Genomic DNA, 16,326 nt, shown 5'->3' on the forward strand with positions numbered 1-16,326 from the left:
ATTGAACTAGCACATACCAATTGCTCTGATTAGAATTATACATCAAGCACCTGGACTTGAATTAAATTGCCATTGATGCGAAAATCTAGATCACGTGTGAAGCATAATAACCCGCGAGAACAACAATTGGAAGGCCTAAAATCCGAGACAATCAAAGCAAATTTTGATGCAATTGTGAAACACAATCATGTTGCAAATTCATAGAGAAAATGCTGAATCCCTGCTCAGATACGAAGTGATAAGAACCATTTTTCATGGATCACAATTCAACATCTTAACAGACCAAAAGTTAAAGACAAATTTTATAGAAGAAAAAAAAACTGATTGAAATGAGAAATGTAAATGATTAAGACCACAATCCCTTCAGATAGATAAGTTGAAAAGAATTCGTCACAAAGAATAAAAATTCTTTGATAAGAATTTATGATTCTACACACGAATCAAGAGAGAACAATTCTCTTACACATAGCACAAATCTAAATTCTGATTTCATCAAAATCTAAGTCTCCTTCATTAAAAAAATTATGAGATACATATAACTATCCTAAGGCATACCAAGAGTTCCTAATTATAATAAACTCCGACTAATAATAATTATTTAAAGTTAGTGGCTTATTAAATAGTCACTCCTATTATGCCATATTAAATATTTACACCTTTATTTGATAGAAAAATAAAACTAGATAAATATATCTTCATGTCTTATCTTGCAAATCAATCCACCAAGTTCTTGTATTACTTCATTGTATTATTTATTAAATTTTTAAATCTTATCTCTTTAAATTTTAAACTTTTAATATAATAAAATATTTACTATTAATAATGAAATTGTGCCTTATCATTTTAATTTATATTTTATTTAATAAAATGGTAAATACAAAATGAGTTTAATTGTGATTTGTTATCTTTTAAAATCAAATTGATGGATTAAAATAGAAGATTTTTTTAATTAAAACGGACTGTAAAAGTTATGGATCCCATTAAAAAGGTATAAAAATTTTCTTCAATATTATTTGTATTTTCCCTTCCAAACACACTTAGTCTTAGGACAAATAAATATCATTAAGAACTAAAACAATATAGAGAAAAAATCTTAAAGGAAAACTCTTGTTGAAAAGTACTTCACAGTCTTCAATTAGAAAACAAATAAAAAGATAAAAGAAAAAAAAGGTCAACACATAATATTTATGCTGATTCATCTTACATCTCAGACTACATTTAGTGTTTGATAGTCAAGATTTTTATATGATACAAAGATATTCTTGATTCTGACTTCATAACTATTCTTTCACAAGTTTGTTAAAGTTCAAACACACACTGACACATATCAAAACATACATGATGAGTTATAGGATGAGAAAGGTCAATAGGTTTCCCACAGTGGGAAAGAAATTATAACCGTACAATATACTGCTTTTCTCATCAAAGGCTAAAGACATTTCATATTTTTTTCTTTTCTGTTTTTTTCCCTCCTTTTCCCCGATTTGCCCCGCTCCCCCTGCGACCCTTTCACCCACAATTTTCCCTTTTCCTCCGAGACCCTAATCCTCACTGCCATGGCAAAACCTCCTTCTAAATATTATCCTTATTATTTTAGAATCCACAAAAAATGCTACACTACAGCAGAACTCAATATCAATAATAGTCAAAGCAACCACATATTGAATATAGCCATTCTCGCTGATTCACAATATGAACACTCGTGTTGCAATTGGCAATGAATCGCGCATTCCTTTAGGACTGCGGGCGAATTGTTTGTTCAAGGTGAAAATCAAGAAGCAAAAGCTTCAATCCTCTAACAATCAAAGTCGATCCAATTAACATTGAATCAACATGAAACTTGGAGTGCAGACGAAGAAGATTAGGTCAAGAATCTTGTTGACAGTGTAGGCAAAGAAGGTTAGGTCGAGAGTCCTTGTCGACGCCGGTGCGCAATTCATCCTCGTAGGATTCGAGGGTGATGGTGAATCCACGGAACACAGGAAACTCCCTCACTAGCTCCTATGTGTGTTGTATCTTCTCAATCAGTGTGAGATTTAAAGAGGGTTTGTCTTTGCTTCATTAGAAGCAAAAGGGTTTGTGCAATCTAGCTTGTTGCTGGCACCAATAACCGCAACCTTCTGCTCTAGCATCGGTTCGGTGCTGTAACCACCACGAGAGAGGTGAGACGTGCTATAGGTAGCAGAGGAGTGAAGAGATCTGAGCATCAATAGCTTCACAAGTTTTTAGGTGAAGGGAGAACACCGACATTGGAAGTGAAAAATTAAGGTGGTTACAATGGAGGTAGAGGTGACACAATGACGATAGTCTCTCTCAATTTGAAGTGATGGAGAAAATGACGGGGACATGTAGGGAAACCAGTTAACCTTTCCCACCCTGGAACTCGTCAGCATACATATATATCAGATGATCAGAGAAGAAGATTAATAGTATTTTTCAAGAAGCCGATGTAAAACAGGCAATGATGCTGTCTTATTTCTATATTTTTGTGTTGTGCTTTATTAATTTCCTTTGTTTGATAGCATACATAGCTTGCATTATATGTGTGTGACTAAAATTTTAATTCTCTGCACATATATATTATATTAATAATTGTACAAGAAACCGAGAAACCTAGTCATACTGCCGATGTTATAAAATAAAATATATTATAAATAATAACACGCGTACTATGTTGTAAGCAACAAGAAGGTTTATACTAAAACAAAAAAATAAAATGAACCCTTTTTCTATTTGCGATGCGGTGTGCTAATGATTAATTTGCATATGATTTCACTGCTGTGTCTGAGAGTTCAAGACAAGTTCCTCTCACGCATTAGAGATTCTATCTTTCCAACATCTTCAGGAGTGTCAACACCATGAGCCTCATGATCAACTTTTATCACCTGTAGCAGAAAATAAAAATAAACATTTTTATAAAGTGCCCAAAAATGATATAAATAATTTATCCCACATCAGATCAGACGAGTAAAGCCACAGTCATCAACTACAAGGATGAAGTGTATAATAATGTTTCAGTATTTAGTAGTAGCTACAATCTTGATACTATTCTTTTCTTTCTTTTGCAGATGTGTAACCCCCTTTCTATTGATATTTGCTTATACTTTTTTCTCAGGGGCTTGATCACCTGGTGCTCCCCTATTTCTCTTTCCTAACATTAGACTCTCTTAATAGAGGGTTTTCTAACAGCATCATACCAACTAGAGCTGTCACCAAGTGTTTAATTCAATAGTCAGACAGAGACAACTTTATTAGAGACCCTGAATATACAACGGTTTTAGACTACTCGCATCTAATGGCAAGTTGGCAACCAAACCTTATACTTGGATTGAAGGCTATTTGATTATAAGGTCAGTATAGAATAAGCAAGTAAAAAACATGCAAGTCAATAGGATAAGGATGAAATAATAATATGTGCTTGTATAATAACTTAGGGTACCTTCATCTTGTAGCCATTCTCAAGGACTTTAAGCTGCTCCAAATCCTCCTCGAGTTGCAACGGAGTAGGTTGAAGATCAGGGTATATATTCAGAAACTTTGCATCGTAGCTCTGGCAGATGTGTAGACGGAAAACTATTAACTCAAAATGAAGCAGATAATGGTAACAAACAAATGAACCACAAACAATGATTGTTATCAAGGCCAACTAGAGAGAAATAAGAGAATTTAACGTTAGTACCTGAATCCCAAGATGAAGCAAATACGGGAACTGTTGATTGACCATTCCTGACCTACAGTATGAATGCAAACATTTATCCAGTTTTACAAAATATGTAAAACAATTTCACAAGATATTTGGTGAATGGAGGAACAATTAAGATTGAAAATTTGAACTTTAATTATTTCAAACTTACTTGTTGAATGGGATTAATCCTCGTGAAAAATAAATGGCATAACCACGATTATCTACCACACATTTCACTCTATTTGGATCATGTGCATCTTCAGGCTTTAAAGATGTGACTGCAGTGCTGAACACTGCATCAGGAGCTGCCTGTAAGGATTGGTATAGATAGTGTAAGACTATAAGGGAATAATATAAATCCAATAATCATAGATATATAGTGATATTTCCGTTTGGCCATAAAGTTACAATACTTCAATGTGAAAATTTTCTGGATAACCTGATGCTATATCAAACAAGTGATTTGGAACAATTGATTCACCGTTTTGTTCAGAATAAAACATGCACATAACGATTACAGACTAAAGCAGGCAGTTATTAATTTTTTTTCTAATGGAACAATATTTGCATTTTCCATGGTATGAAAAGAATAAATTTAAGGGGAAAAAAACCCATACCTGCAAAGCTTTCACAACACCATCTATTATCTCAGGTTCAATAAGTGGCTCATCACCCTGAATGTTGACAACAATATCATATTTTTTCCCAAGCTTCTGTAGGGCTTCATTGCAGCGCTCAGTACCTATCTAGCAAAATAAAGAGTATGAAACATTGTGAAGAAAAAAGCTTTGAATGGATACCATATAATAAGCAACTAGTTTGCTTACCATTTCTGCAAGATTCTGATGTCATTATAACATCAGCTCCAAATTGTCGACAGCAATCAGCAATCTTTTCATCATCAGTTGCCACAACTAGAACCAGAGAAAATTACCAGTCAGAAATCAAAGAAGCTAGCTAGATGTGCACATGCTCGTACACATCTACCAAATTGTAAAACTGTTTATTACTTGATTTTCTTGAATTTGAAGCACCAGATGACATGTATGCAGAGTTCACTAAAATCTCCCTATATTACAATCCATCCAAATCATGATGTTCTTGAGTTAGTTTACCTAGAAATTCAGAAAGGAAAGCAATGCAAAATTGGCAGATCTTCAAAAGACCAACAAGAGGTTTTACATGCAAGAACAAATGCAGAAACAGTCAAACAACAACTGAGGTGAAATTGGAAGTCATTTACTTGTCCATTTCCAGGATGTGTTTGTGCATAAATTGAGAGACTTCTCATTGCCCCTCAAAAGCAACACATATTGTTGGACATGCATATGAAAACAGACTTTAAACTTGTTTACCCTCTAAGCAAAAATCTCCATGTCTAATTTAGGATCTCTATGGGCTGTGGCCATATGCGACAAATAAGATGTGAATCTTAGTTTCACACTTCCACTTGGAGGCATATATTTTGTAATACCACTTACAGATCAATGAAAGGCTAAGACACATACATTAAAGCTACTAATGCCAGATTGGAGGAAGATCATGTGGATAGACCTACCAATATGATCCAATGTAGCTGCCAGCTTTGCCCTTTCCCATGTTCTCTGTAAAATTCAGCTCAATGAAGGTAAACTACATCATAATTTGATCATTAGAGACGAAAAATTAAAAGAAATAGGTGCTGGGAATAGTTTGCTAAAAGGCCAATTGCTCAACTGGAAATTTCTGATGAAACTATCTATATCACAAAATAGTAATTAGCTAGTTGTGAGAGAAATATACAAGTGATGCAAGTACAATAGTTGAGAGATGTAAACAGAAAAAATCACACTTTCACATTAACTCAACTAGGCACAGCATATTACAAAAATGCCACTCTTACATGGGTTCACACTTAGCATACATAGTAGCCAGAGAAGAGTTAACCATGGTAGCTCTGCAGTTATCAATAGTGTTGATCAGCATATTAATTGGTATTAAAATGTCATACAAAGGAAGGTCCAAATTTGTCCGAACTTACACAAAAATGTCATAGACTTAACCACACACTCCAAGGCAACTAGAAGGAAAAGGAATTACATTCCAAAATTTCTATATCAAACTAGAAACCTGATTGATTAGATCACTGACATGTCTTTACTGTGAACTGACTCATCATATTAGTCCAACAACGAATGAGTAAAACAGAAGGAAGCAACTTTTTCGAAAGACAAAAGCAAAAGAGTCACAGACTCAATTTTTTATTTTTAAAGTAATGCTCACCTTCGGTTTACTTGTAAAAGCTATCACCAAGCATGTACTTTCTTCGAACATCCAAAGTCTGTACTACATTTAGGAAATCATTCTTAGAATTTCGGCTCGAGGCAAATTCAACTACCAAAACTAGCTTATGCAGTGAGGGTTGTCTTTCACTTGTATACACCATTTTGACTATATTACTATTTTATGTGAAATCTCTTAACACATCCCCCAATTTTTTATTTCTAAAGTAATCTTCACCTTCCATTTCTTGTAAAAGCAATCACCAAGCATGTATTTTCTTGAAAGATCCAGAGTCCGTACTACATTTATGCAATTATTCTTAGAATTTTGGCTTGAGGCCAACTCAGTCACAAAAATTAGCTCATGCAGTGAGGGTTGTCTTTCACTTATATACACTACGTGAAATCTCTTAACACATCCCCCCTCACATCAAGGATTGAATATCTTTAACAGCGGTATAGTCTGCAGTACTAGACATCCACATATAATCCAATAATGGGTGGCCAAATAGATCCATCAACAACCACTAGAATCAACTCTAATACCATTTCAAGATTTGAGCTTGAATCTAACTCGACCTCGAACGCCAGCCAGTGAGGGTCACACTCACTTATATATACTATAAGGAGTGCCAGTAAACACTCTCTAATACACTTTTTCCAACACCCTCCTTCCTATTGGTTTAAATTTACTAAAAATTACAAGATCATAAGTAAGGTTCATTAAATAAAGTGTAACACTTATCCCATTTTATAATTTTCAACAAATTTCAACTACAAGTAGAGTGTGTGTGATAGAAGAGGTCGCTAGCATTTCTCATATCCTATTTTGGTCATATCACTATCAACGGCTCTCCAACAAATATTATTTTAAAGTGACAAGGAATAATTTAAAGGAAAAAATTGCAGAAAAATAGTAAAAGAGAGAGAGTGTTATGGGGGACCTGGATCATGGGCTTGCCAAGGATTTGAACGAGAGGCTTTCCCTGGAAGCGCGAGGAAGCGAATCGGGCGGGTATGATGCCCACGACCCGGCTCCGAAACTTGCTGAATCGAGTCATGTAAGCGCGTGCACCCACCGCCGCAGCAATCGCCACTCCGGCCACAATGCCATGGATGATCCACGCCTTCGCGGTGCTCGAGGAACCAAAGGACGATGTAGAAGAAGAAGACGATGACGATGACGATGAAAGTGAGGAACAAATTGCCATGACCCAAACAAGAGGAATAAGCGAAGGATGAATGGATGAACTCAGTGACTAACTGGCGAATTTTGGACAATTAACTTCAGTCTACAGATCTATCTGCCTTGGATTTAAAAATCCCGTCCCAAGTGTTTTTTCTTTTCTTTTCTGGCATCATAACCTTTTTTTCACTTTTTGCAATTTTACAGCTACATTATAATAAAGGAATAATTTATCATTTGTCATGAATTAATAATAGCTTGTCATTTTTTTTATAAATATCAATTTTCGTTGAAAGTTTAAGATGTAGAATTTAAATTTATTCTCCGAATATATAAAAATACAACAAATTGATTTTACATATTCAATCAAGATCAATCTATCAAATTTTTTATATATTTAGAAATTAAATTTAAATTTTTTATATTTCAGAAATTAATTTATCATTGTCTCACTTTTTCAAAAATACCATAATGAATATATTTTTTTTCTTTTTAAAATAACTCTCTAAGCAACTATAAATTAAAATTTCTCTTATGTGAACTCCACTCTCGAATCAATTTTGTTTTAGGATGAAATAAAATACAAATGTAATTGTTTTCTGAATCAGAATTAAAGCTCTAGCTTAATACTAGTAGAAAGTAACTATTGATTTTTAACGTCAATTTTGTTTAACGGAACGTCAATTTTGTTTAGGTGACTAATCAAAGTGAAATTTTAATTTAATTAAAATTAATATAAAAAATTAACATATTGTATTTAAATTTTATGCTTCTTTTATTCTAACTTTTACACTTAAAGTACCATGCTTTGACACGTTTAATGATAAAAAAGACTTGTTTATTTAATTTCAGGTGTGAAAATCAGAGTTTAGTATAGAAGTGAAAAAATATGTTTTTGATTAAAAGTGTTTCGAAAGGAAATTTTTTTGTTAATTTAATACTAATAGGGATATTCTCCCTCTGTTAGGGTTTTTCTGAAAACCTAGCACTCTAAAGGTTTTACTTAAGGTTGATTTTTATCCTTGATTCTCTTGGGTTGTGAGTACTTGGCTATTATCAAGGATGAATAAGGGGATAGAAATGGAGTTTACTGATAAGGAAGAAGTGGTGATTGAGGTGGGGGGAGGGGGCGGGGGGTAAAGGAGATAGTTGACGAGTTTTGGTTGGTGGGCAAGGTGATTACGAAGGGGTCTTTCAATAATAGTCCAAGCATGGAGCTTTGATCATTAATTGTTGGTGCTGCAAGATCTAAAAGGAGACCAAAACCCTAACGGAGTAGATTTATCCAAAAGTCTATTTTGGATGAGAGTTTATGGTCTTCCTTTAGGATATCGTACGAAGGAAATAGCATAAACAATTGGAAACTCTTTGTGATTGTTTTTGATGTGGGACGAATAAGAAGAATGTAGGGTACGTAGGAAGATTCATGCGTATTATGGTTTCTATCAACATAACGAAACCCTTGTGCAGAGAGATGATGTTAAGTATAGGAGGAAAGTGATGGAATTTATGTTATATGTGTGGCTAGTTGGATCATCTGTTAAGGTAATGTGAGGAGAAGGTAGAAAGATGGGAGGAAGAAGACACAGAGGGTATGCCTTATGGTCAATGGCTAAAGGCCTTGCCATCACGTCCAAATGTAGTGGTCGAGGTCAAACAACAAGTCATCTATGGGAAGGTCAAGCATACTAGTCTGTTTGATGATAAGGAGAAGGAGAAGGAGAAGCCAATGTCAAATCATAAGAAGGATAAGAAGGAAATTGTGGAGGTTATGGGGGAGAAAAGTGAGATGCAGGGTGTAGATGTAATATATGTTACATGCATAATCACTAACTACCATATGTTGTTGGAGGATTAGGAGAGAGAAGGAAAAGTGGAAGGAAATTATGAAAATAATACAAAAACAAAAAGATTTTAGAAAGAAAGGAGGAGGAGGTTCAGAGTTTCTTTCTTGGTCATAATAATCCTATAAAGACGACAATGGATACACTGAATCTGAATAAGAGGTGGAAAAGGATGGCGCCTCTATAGCTAGGAGAGCCACAAAAAGAAGCTGAAATTGTGGTAAGAGGAAAGCGTCAGGTGGAAGGCCATGCAAGTGGATACAATGAAGGGAGATGATGAAGGAAAGAGTGCAACAAAACAATCAAAGAGAGAATTGGCAGGAGCTGCTATGCAGCCTCGCCACGACCAATGAAAAAACTAAGTCGGAATTATCGTGGGCCTAGGAACCCACGTGCAATTTGAGCTTTGTGAAAACTCCTCTTTGGTGAAATTCTTGATGTAACTTTCATAATGGAGCCAAGCAAGAAATCTACGAAGTTGAATATATTAAAAGGAATGACAAGCCTTGACCACATGTTTGCGGTGGACTGTGAAGGTACTGGAAGATGCTAGGAAAGCTGGAGGTATTATTCTAATGCAGAGCGAAGGAATTGAGGTGGAGTTGCAGTCTTGGTCTCCGAATCATATCTCAACTTATATAAATAGAGGCCTGCATGGGGATGCTTTTCTAGCCACATTTTTGTATGGTTTCCTTGAGCAAAATAAAAAGCGTGGGAGATTCTCAAAAGCCAAAAGCCTATAGAGAATAGCCCTCGGATGTGCATAGGAGATTGAGCCAGATTTTGAATCCGAGAGAAAATAGTGGAGGTAATGTTGTTGACCTTGATCTCATATCACAATTCCAAGAGGTGTTGATGGACATAGAAATAGAAGGCTATGAGTTTACTTGGACAAATAAGAGAAAGGGTGCAGATTTGATTGAGGAAAAGCTGAACAAGGCCTTTGTGAACAATATGCAAAGAGATCAATATCCAATTATTCTTAATATGTTGGTTTCTCAACAACAAAGGTGTGATCAAAGGAGGAGACAAAAAAGGTATAGGTTCGAACAAATGTGAATGTAGGATAAGGAGGGGTGTCAGGAAGTTGTTCAAGGGGTGTGAGGATAAGGAGACATAGGCAAGGGGTGACACAAAACCTAGCCCAAGTCAAAGCGAATCTAGATGCTTGGGGGAAAGGATCGTATTGGCAACTTCACAAACAATATCCGTAGGCTACAAAAGAGGTTGGGAGAAGTGCAAAAGATGACCCAAAATGATGTTGTGATGGAGATGGAGGCAAATATAGAGAGAGATATGGATGAGTGTTTGAAAATGGACGAAGTGTATTGGAGTCAAAGGTCAAGGGCAGAATAGTTATCACATGGTGATAAAAATACAACCTTTTTTCACAACAAGGATTCACAACACAAGAAGGTGAATTCAACACATCAGATTGGAAAGGTATATAGAAACCTTAACCAATTTCTTCTTTAATTTTTTCTCATCTTCTACTACAAAAATATGGAAGAAGTGCGGGGCTTGTTGAAGGATGTGTGGAAGTTGACATGTAATATTTTCTAGAACGAAGCTTCTCGAGGAGGAATTCTTTGAAGCTTTGCATGAAATGGGCCCTACTAAAGTGCCAGGTGAGGATGGAATGCTTGCCCTTTTCTACCAATAGTTTTGGCATCACTACTAGAAAAGTTGCATTCTACGACGCAGGTTTTACGGTGGTTCTAACAAAATTGATGTTGGCATTTTTGTAAATAACAACAAAATTTTAAAGACGGCCTTATTAAAAACGTCTTTGAAAGCGCATTATGAGATCGGTTATTGAAGAACCGTTGTAGAATGTGAGACTACAGTGTCTTTGGGAATGCGAACAGGCTTTCTTTCACTCCTTTTTTTTAATCTCTCTCCATCAGTTTTAGAAAACCCTAAATTCCTTGCTCTCTGTCTCTCTTCACGCCTCCATCATTGTGGAGACCCCCACAGAGGTGTAGGTGAAGGTCAACAAGTACACTCGTTCTAGTGCACCAACACTTTCATCCTCACTCCTCATTTTCGAGCGAGGATTTGCAGAAGTTGCAGCTGATATCGGGTGTGAGAGCATTTTTGAGCGAGCAACAAGGGCTTATTATTAAGTGGAAAAAAAGAGGTTCGGTGAGCCTTATCGTGCGCTGTTGGAAGCCGTTCGGGCACGGTGACGACTCCGGTAATGCCGCCGCCACCAAAAGAGAATGCAAGGACGACCTTCTCTGGTTTCGCGACATCGAAAAGTTTGCCGCCGACGATTTCTCCATGGCTGTCGTCCAGACCAACCAGGTCCTTGAGGACCAAAGCTAGATCAAGTCCGGCGACTTCGACACCTCGTCGACGTGTACGACGGCCAGGGGATGGTGGACCCTAAGCAGGTTCCGTTGGACTACGTTCTCTTCCAACCCAACTAGGGGATGGTGGACCCCTCCAGTAACCTCCACTATGATAACATGCTTTTCGCGCAGATCGATGTTGTGTATTCCGCGTTGGACTCCTTGGGCTACAAGAAGTTGCTGGTTCACATCTTAGGAACCGGTTGGCCTTCCAAGGGGGATCTGGACGAAGCTGGTGCAAACCTCGAGAATGCCAAGAACTATAATGGGAATCTTATTAAGATGGCTATGAGCTACTCTGTCCTATGTTTTTTGTGCGATTGCCGCCAAATCCACCTCTAGCAATACTCTTCTTCACTCCGTTCCTCTCTTTGTCTCTGTCTCTGTCTCTCTTCATTTTTTAGTTTTTGTTTCCTTTGTAATTCAATTCCGTGATCTGAAATTGCAGGATGATAAGGTTGTTGCTTTTCAGGACATTAATCCATCAGCTTTCAGGTACTCACAAAATACTATATCATTTCAATCTTAATTTGGAACCTGAATTAGTGGAATGCACAATTTCAATTTGCTAATTTCACGATTGACTAATTTTTCAATTGTTTTTATATATTTTGACATTAAATTGAGATGACCAATCTGAACCTGGAAACTTTTAGGCATTACTTGGTTGTTCCTGTGGCGCACATTCCTATTGTTAAATATCTTCAGAGGAAAATTGACGACTATTCTTGGGGTAAAGAAACTGATAGCTGTTGTCACTTCAGATTATAAGATTTATGTATGCATATGTTCAAATTTCTGCTGCTCCAATCTATTTCATGATTGCCTATTTTATACAGTGAGTCACATGTTACAGGTGGGGAAGACGTTATTAAATAGAGATGCTCCTCAGTCCCAGCAGTATAGGTATTTTAGTTGCTTACAACTTACAAGGGCAATGCTTATTATTTTTGTTTGTCGAGTTTCTTGTGAAATTAGATTATTGACACATGATGTTGGTTTCAATTGCATTTGCTGCCCCTAATTAATAATTATTATATTTTACCTATTACCTGTGCCAACTCTTTTGCTTTAGTCTGATACAAGTAACACAAAATTATGTTTTAGATACTGTTATTAGTTTTCTAACAATTAAAATTGTTGCTAAAATGAAGACATAAAAAACTAAAACATAGTTTTTTTAGTGTACGGGGTAAAGGAAAAGTTTTGGACTACCAGTCCAGTTGTTTAAGTTATTTTTAGTAATATCCCCACTTGTCCCTTTCTTTGAAGGCTCCATGCCAAACAATGCCTTTTCTTTTCACTCAATCAAACTATTGTGAGACCCAAATTCTTCCATTTTAGTTGGAGATTTAATCCATTTAGCATTGGAACTGAATGCTATATTTAACTAGGTGAAGGAAAGACTCTCTTCTTCCTGCATTTGTCATGATTATTAACAGCAAGGTTGCCACCTTGTGACATGGTGGTCACAGTTAGTTACTAATTATGAAAACAACCCCTCTTTTCTTCTCATGACACCTTTGTCTTCAATGTAATCTAATACAGCCACATGCAGTTTCATCCTCTCACATTTCTTTAATCAATCTTGAAACACTTGTCAAGCCATATTTCTAAAGATACTCGTTTTCTCAAGAGACTACAAAAAAATAGAATAAAGGAACTAAAGAATATCAATAAATATATAACAGTTTTTACTTCTTCTTTTTTTTATACATTTTTTAGTATTTTTTATATTAAATATAAAGATAAGACTGTATTAATTGTTACGCGAACAGGCTAAGCATGGATTGAATACATGAGCTTAAAGTGCCTTGTACTAGTGATAAGGGTGGTAAAAAAATTGGTTTTCATCTTGATTTGTGGGTTTGATTTGTATTTGAGATTTGTTTTGGATTTTGATTCGTATTCCATTCATTGCAGTTGGGCAGAGTCATGTTTGTTTCATGCATATTTGGACTAATAGGTATTTTCATTTAGCTTGAATATGATGGTATGTATGAAGTATTCACTCCATTTCTTGCTACTTGATTTGAGATTGGATAATTAGACTATGGGTGGTATTAGGTTTGGGGTTAATGTGTAAATTATTTTTTGTTTTTCTATATGTGATTTTTTTGTTATTGATCTTTATTTGAGCATACTTGTTTGACTTTTTTTTGAAATTGTAATAGGTTTGAATATTATTTTCTCAAATGTCACCGTTTTTCAATTATGGGTGCATGTGTCATGAGTTTTTTTTTTCTCTTTTAAGTGAGAAGTATGACTTCAACTTATGTATGTAATTTTGCAAATATTTTTTGTTTATACACTTAGAAGTCAAGTTTTCTATACTTAACTTCTTAACATGAAAAATAAAATAATGAAAAATTACACATAGAAATTGAGGTGATCAAACTTGACTTCTCACCTAAAAAAACTTGTGGCATATGCAAAAGAAAAACTCTTAAAAATTAATATTTCTTGAATAGTGTATTATTAAGTCTTAAGTTTTGCAATAAATAAATGCAAAATAAAAACTCTTAAAAATGTTTTCTAAAATTTTTCTTAATTCTTTCTTCGTTAAAAAAAACTACCTTATAAAATTGGGGTGATTGTGGTGTACTTTTCATGATGTTGACCTTGGAAGAAATTTTCTTGTAAAAGCACTGTAAATGAGTGAAGAATTAAAAGTGTTTATCTAAGACACATTTGATTAACTAGGAGGACATGTGCAAATGGTGCTAGACATGGCCATAGACCTATAGTGATGGAATTGTCTTAGGGTCCATACAGATGGACCTGAAGCTACAGTGAGATCCAAACCAAATAATGATATTTTGACTTACATTTTCGTCAAATTGAATATATTTTCTTTTATCCTTGACCTTGCTCAAACCTATAATTATTTCCTGACAACATAAATAAACAAAGAGATTCCAAGATTCATATTCACTTCCATATTTTCCTCTCACCTTTGTCTTCGATGTGGCAGCTTTGCAGTGGAATTGATGAAAATGTAATTGGAGCGTGTGCACAACTTATGTTTGTAGTAAGAAAGCTTTTTGAAGTAATGGTTAGTGGGTATGTACCAAATTGGGGCCTGTGCTTATTCATGCCATTTAGGCAAGTAGCTTTTGGACACTCCATATGGAATTGAGCACCCATATTCATGATAATATGAGAGTCTAACCTTTGCTGAATTTTTTATTTCCTAACAATCGTTTCTCTTCTAACATTTTGTGGGCTGCTACATGCATTCATATAATTCCAATCCATTCCTTTTGAATCCTTTATGATAATAAGCCATAGACATATCAATAATTTAATTTGTCATTATTTTTTCTTGTGTAAAGTGTTATTGATTTGAATAAAAAATACTTACACTATTCATCTTGAGATAGGTCAGTCATCACCCCATGATTGTTGCATGCCATTGTGAGGGAAGTGGCTGGAAATATTGGGGTGACAGCAATTTAAAAAGTAAATTTATGTTAGTAGTCTTTTTGTGAGATAGATACTAGCGTGTTTTTACATAGGATTAGAAAACTAGGATCCTTGAAAAAAAAAAAAACAGCTTTTAATATTCAGTTTTTTTAAACTTTTAGTTTCTTTTTTCTAATAATAATGTGAATATTTGTTTTTCTTGTATCACCTGTTTCTTTCTATTTTAGAATAAAATTGAAGACATCTGGTTGCCTAATTGATGTATATAATTTGTTTATCCAAATAAAAATGATAATGAAAAAGTTCAAAAAAAATATTTGCTTCCAGAGTTTAACTCATTCATACATGATTTCAAATAAAAATAAATTTTTTAACTCATGGTTTGTGACATGAATTTGTGACATAAATTGAGTAGCAATTCTACTTTAAATTATTTGTTATCTAAACCTTTTGTGCATGAAGTTTATTTTTTTGACAAAAATAAATTAAGTATTGATGATGGAGAAGTCTTTCATTGGAGCAAGTTACATATAGTTTTACTTTATGTTAGTAGTATATTAGTATATATCAATCTAAAGTGGTTCAGCTGCCTCTAAAGTTGTTTCAGCTGCTTCTAAAGTGGCAAGCAGCGTGCCTATGCCTAACAATACTAAAAAGGAGACAAGTTTATGCAACTATCCAATTCAGGTACCTTGGGGAGTAAAACAAAAAATAAGGCTAATGTATCATAAGATATGTCTTTGTTTCTGAAGCCTGTTTGGAATATTTTGTTATCCTATTTCTCTGTTAGAATCTTTTGTCCTTTGTTTTTGTGGATTACAATTGTTGGTGATCTTATTATCCTTGTTTGTGCAGTTTGAAGATTTGTTGCAATTCTTGTGTTATTATTCCCCTGTTTTATTTTCTTGTTCTGCTTTTATCATTGTTTGTTCACTTGTTATAGCTATTGTTGTTCAATACTTGTAAAGTTGTAGTTTAGTTTATGAACTACTTTATTTTTTAATGCTCACTGTATTTGAAGAACGTAACCTCCAATTCTGTAAAAAAAAAAAAGTGTAGCTCGAACTAAAAAAATAAAAAAAGGCATTCTACATCGGTTTTGAGATGACCGCTATAGAATGCTAACCATTCTAAGACGATCACGTGTCAAAAACCGTCTTAGAATGCAATGCATTCTACATTGGTTCTGAGACGACCAATGTAGAATGCTAACCATTCTAAGATGGTCGTTTTCGACCGTCGTAGAAAAGGCTTCCCCTTTTTACAGCGTTCACTACGACGACGGTTGAAAACCGATGTAGAATGGCTCGAATAACCGATGTAGAAAGCCTTACTTTGTAGTAGTACATGTCGTTGGAGAGGATGTCACAAGTCTTCTTCTTAGAGTTCTGAATGATAGGGAGGATCCCACACATCTCAAAAAGACTCTTATTGCTTTGATCCCCAAGGTAAAAGAATCCATCCCAACCAAGTGAATTTAGACCTATTAGCCTAATTTGCAACTTGATTTTTAAGATTCTCATGAAAACAATTGCTAATAGGATAAAACATATTTTGCCTCCTACTGTTG

At 34.9% G+C, this 16,326-nt stretch overlaps 1 protein-coding gene and 1 long non-coding RNA gene across 15 annotated transcripts; one reads left to right on the forward strand and one right to left on the reverse strand.

The window, feature by feature from the left end:
* Nucleotides 1-2,552: 2,552 nt before the first annotated feature.
* On the reverse strand, nucleotides 2,553-7,301 carry LOC114378288 (3-deoxy-manno-octulosonate cytidylyltransferase, mitochondrial). Its single transcript, XM_028336859.1, has 8 exons — nucleotides 6,891-7,301; nucleotides 5,244-5,289; nucleotides 4,513-4,599; nucleotides 4,303-4,427; nucleotides 3,855-3,994; nucleotides 3,680-3,731; nucleotides 3,440-3,550; nucleotides 2,553-2,885 (listed from the first exon to the last, which is right to left on the reverse strand). Exons 1-8 carry the CDS (start codon nucleotides 7,155-7,157, stop codon nucleotides 2,793-2,795), a joined length of 921 nt encoding a protein of 306 aa, XP_028192660.1. The 5' UTR covers nucleotides 7,158-7,301; the 3' UTR covers nucleotides 2,553-2,792.
* A 3,571-nt stretch (nucleotides 7,302-10,872) lies between these two features.
* Nucleotides 10,873-14,605, forward strand: LOC114380159. Of its 14 annotated transcripts, none has more exons than XR_003659667.1 (6): nucleotides 10,873-11,825; nucleotides 11,987-12,063; nucleotides 12,187-12,236; nucleotides 13,109-13,164; nucleotides 13,254-13,323; nucleotides 14,305-14,605. It is a non-coding gene; the product is annotated as an uncharacterized LOC114380159 (long non-coding RNA). The 14 variants fall into 14 exon arrangements; XR_003659669.1 differs by having other exon boundaries at nucleotides 13,254-13,296; XR_003659668.1 differs by having other exon boundaries at nucleotides 13,109-13,161.
* The last annotated feature ends 1,721 nt before the right edge of the window (nucleotides 14,606-16,326 follow it).

This window comes from Glycine soja, chromosome 12 (genome assembly GCF_004193775.1).
Source record: "Glycine soja cultivar W05 chromosome 12, ASM419377v2, whole genome shotgun sequence".
In the NCBI taxonomy this organism is placed as follows: Eukaryota; Viridiplantae; Streptophyta; class Magnoliopsida; order Fabales; family Fabaceae; genus Glycine; species Glycine soja.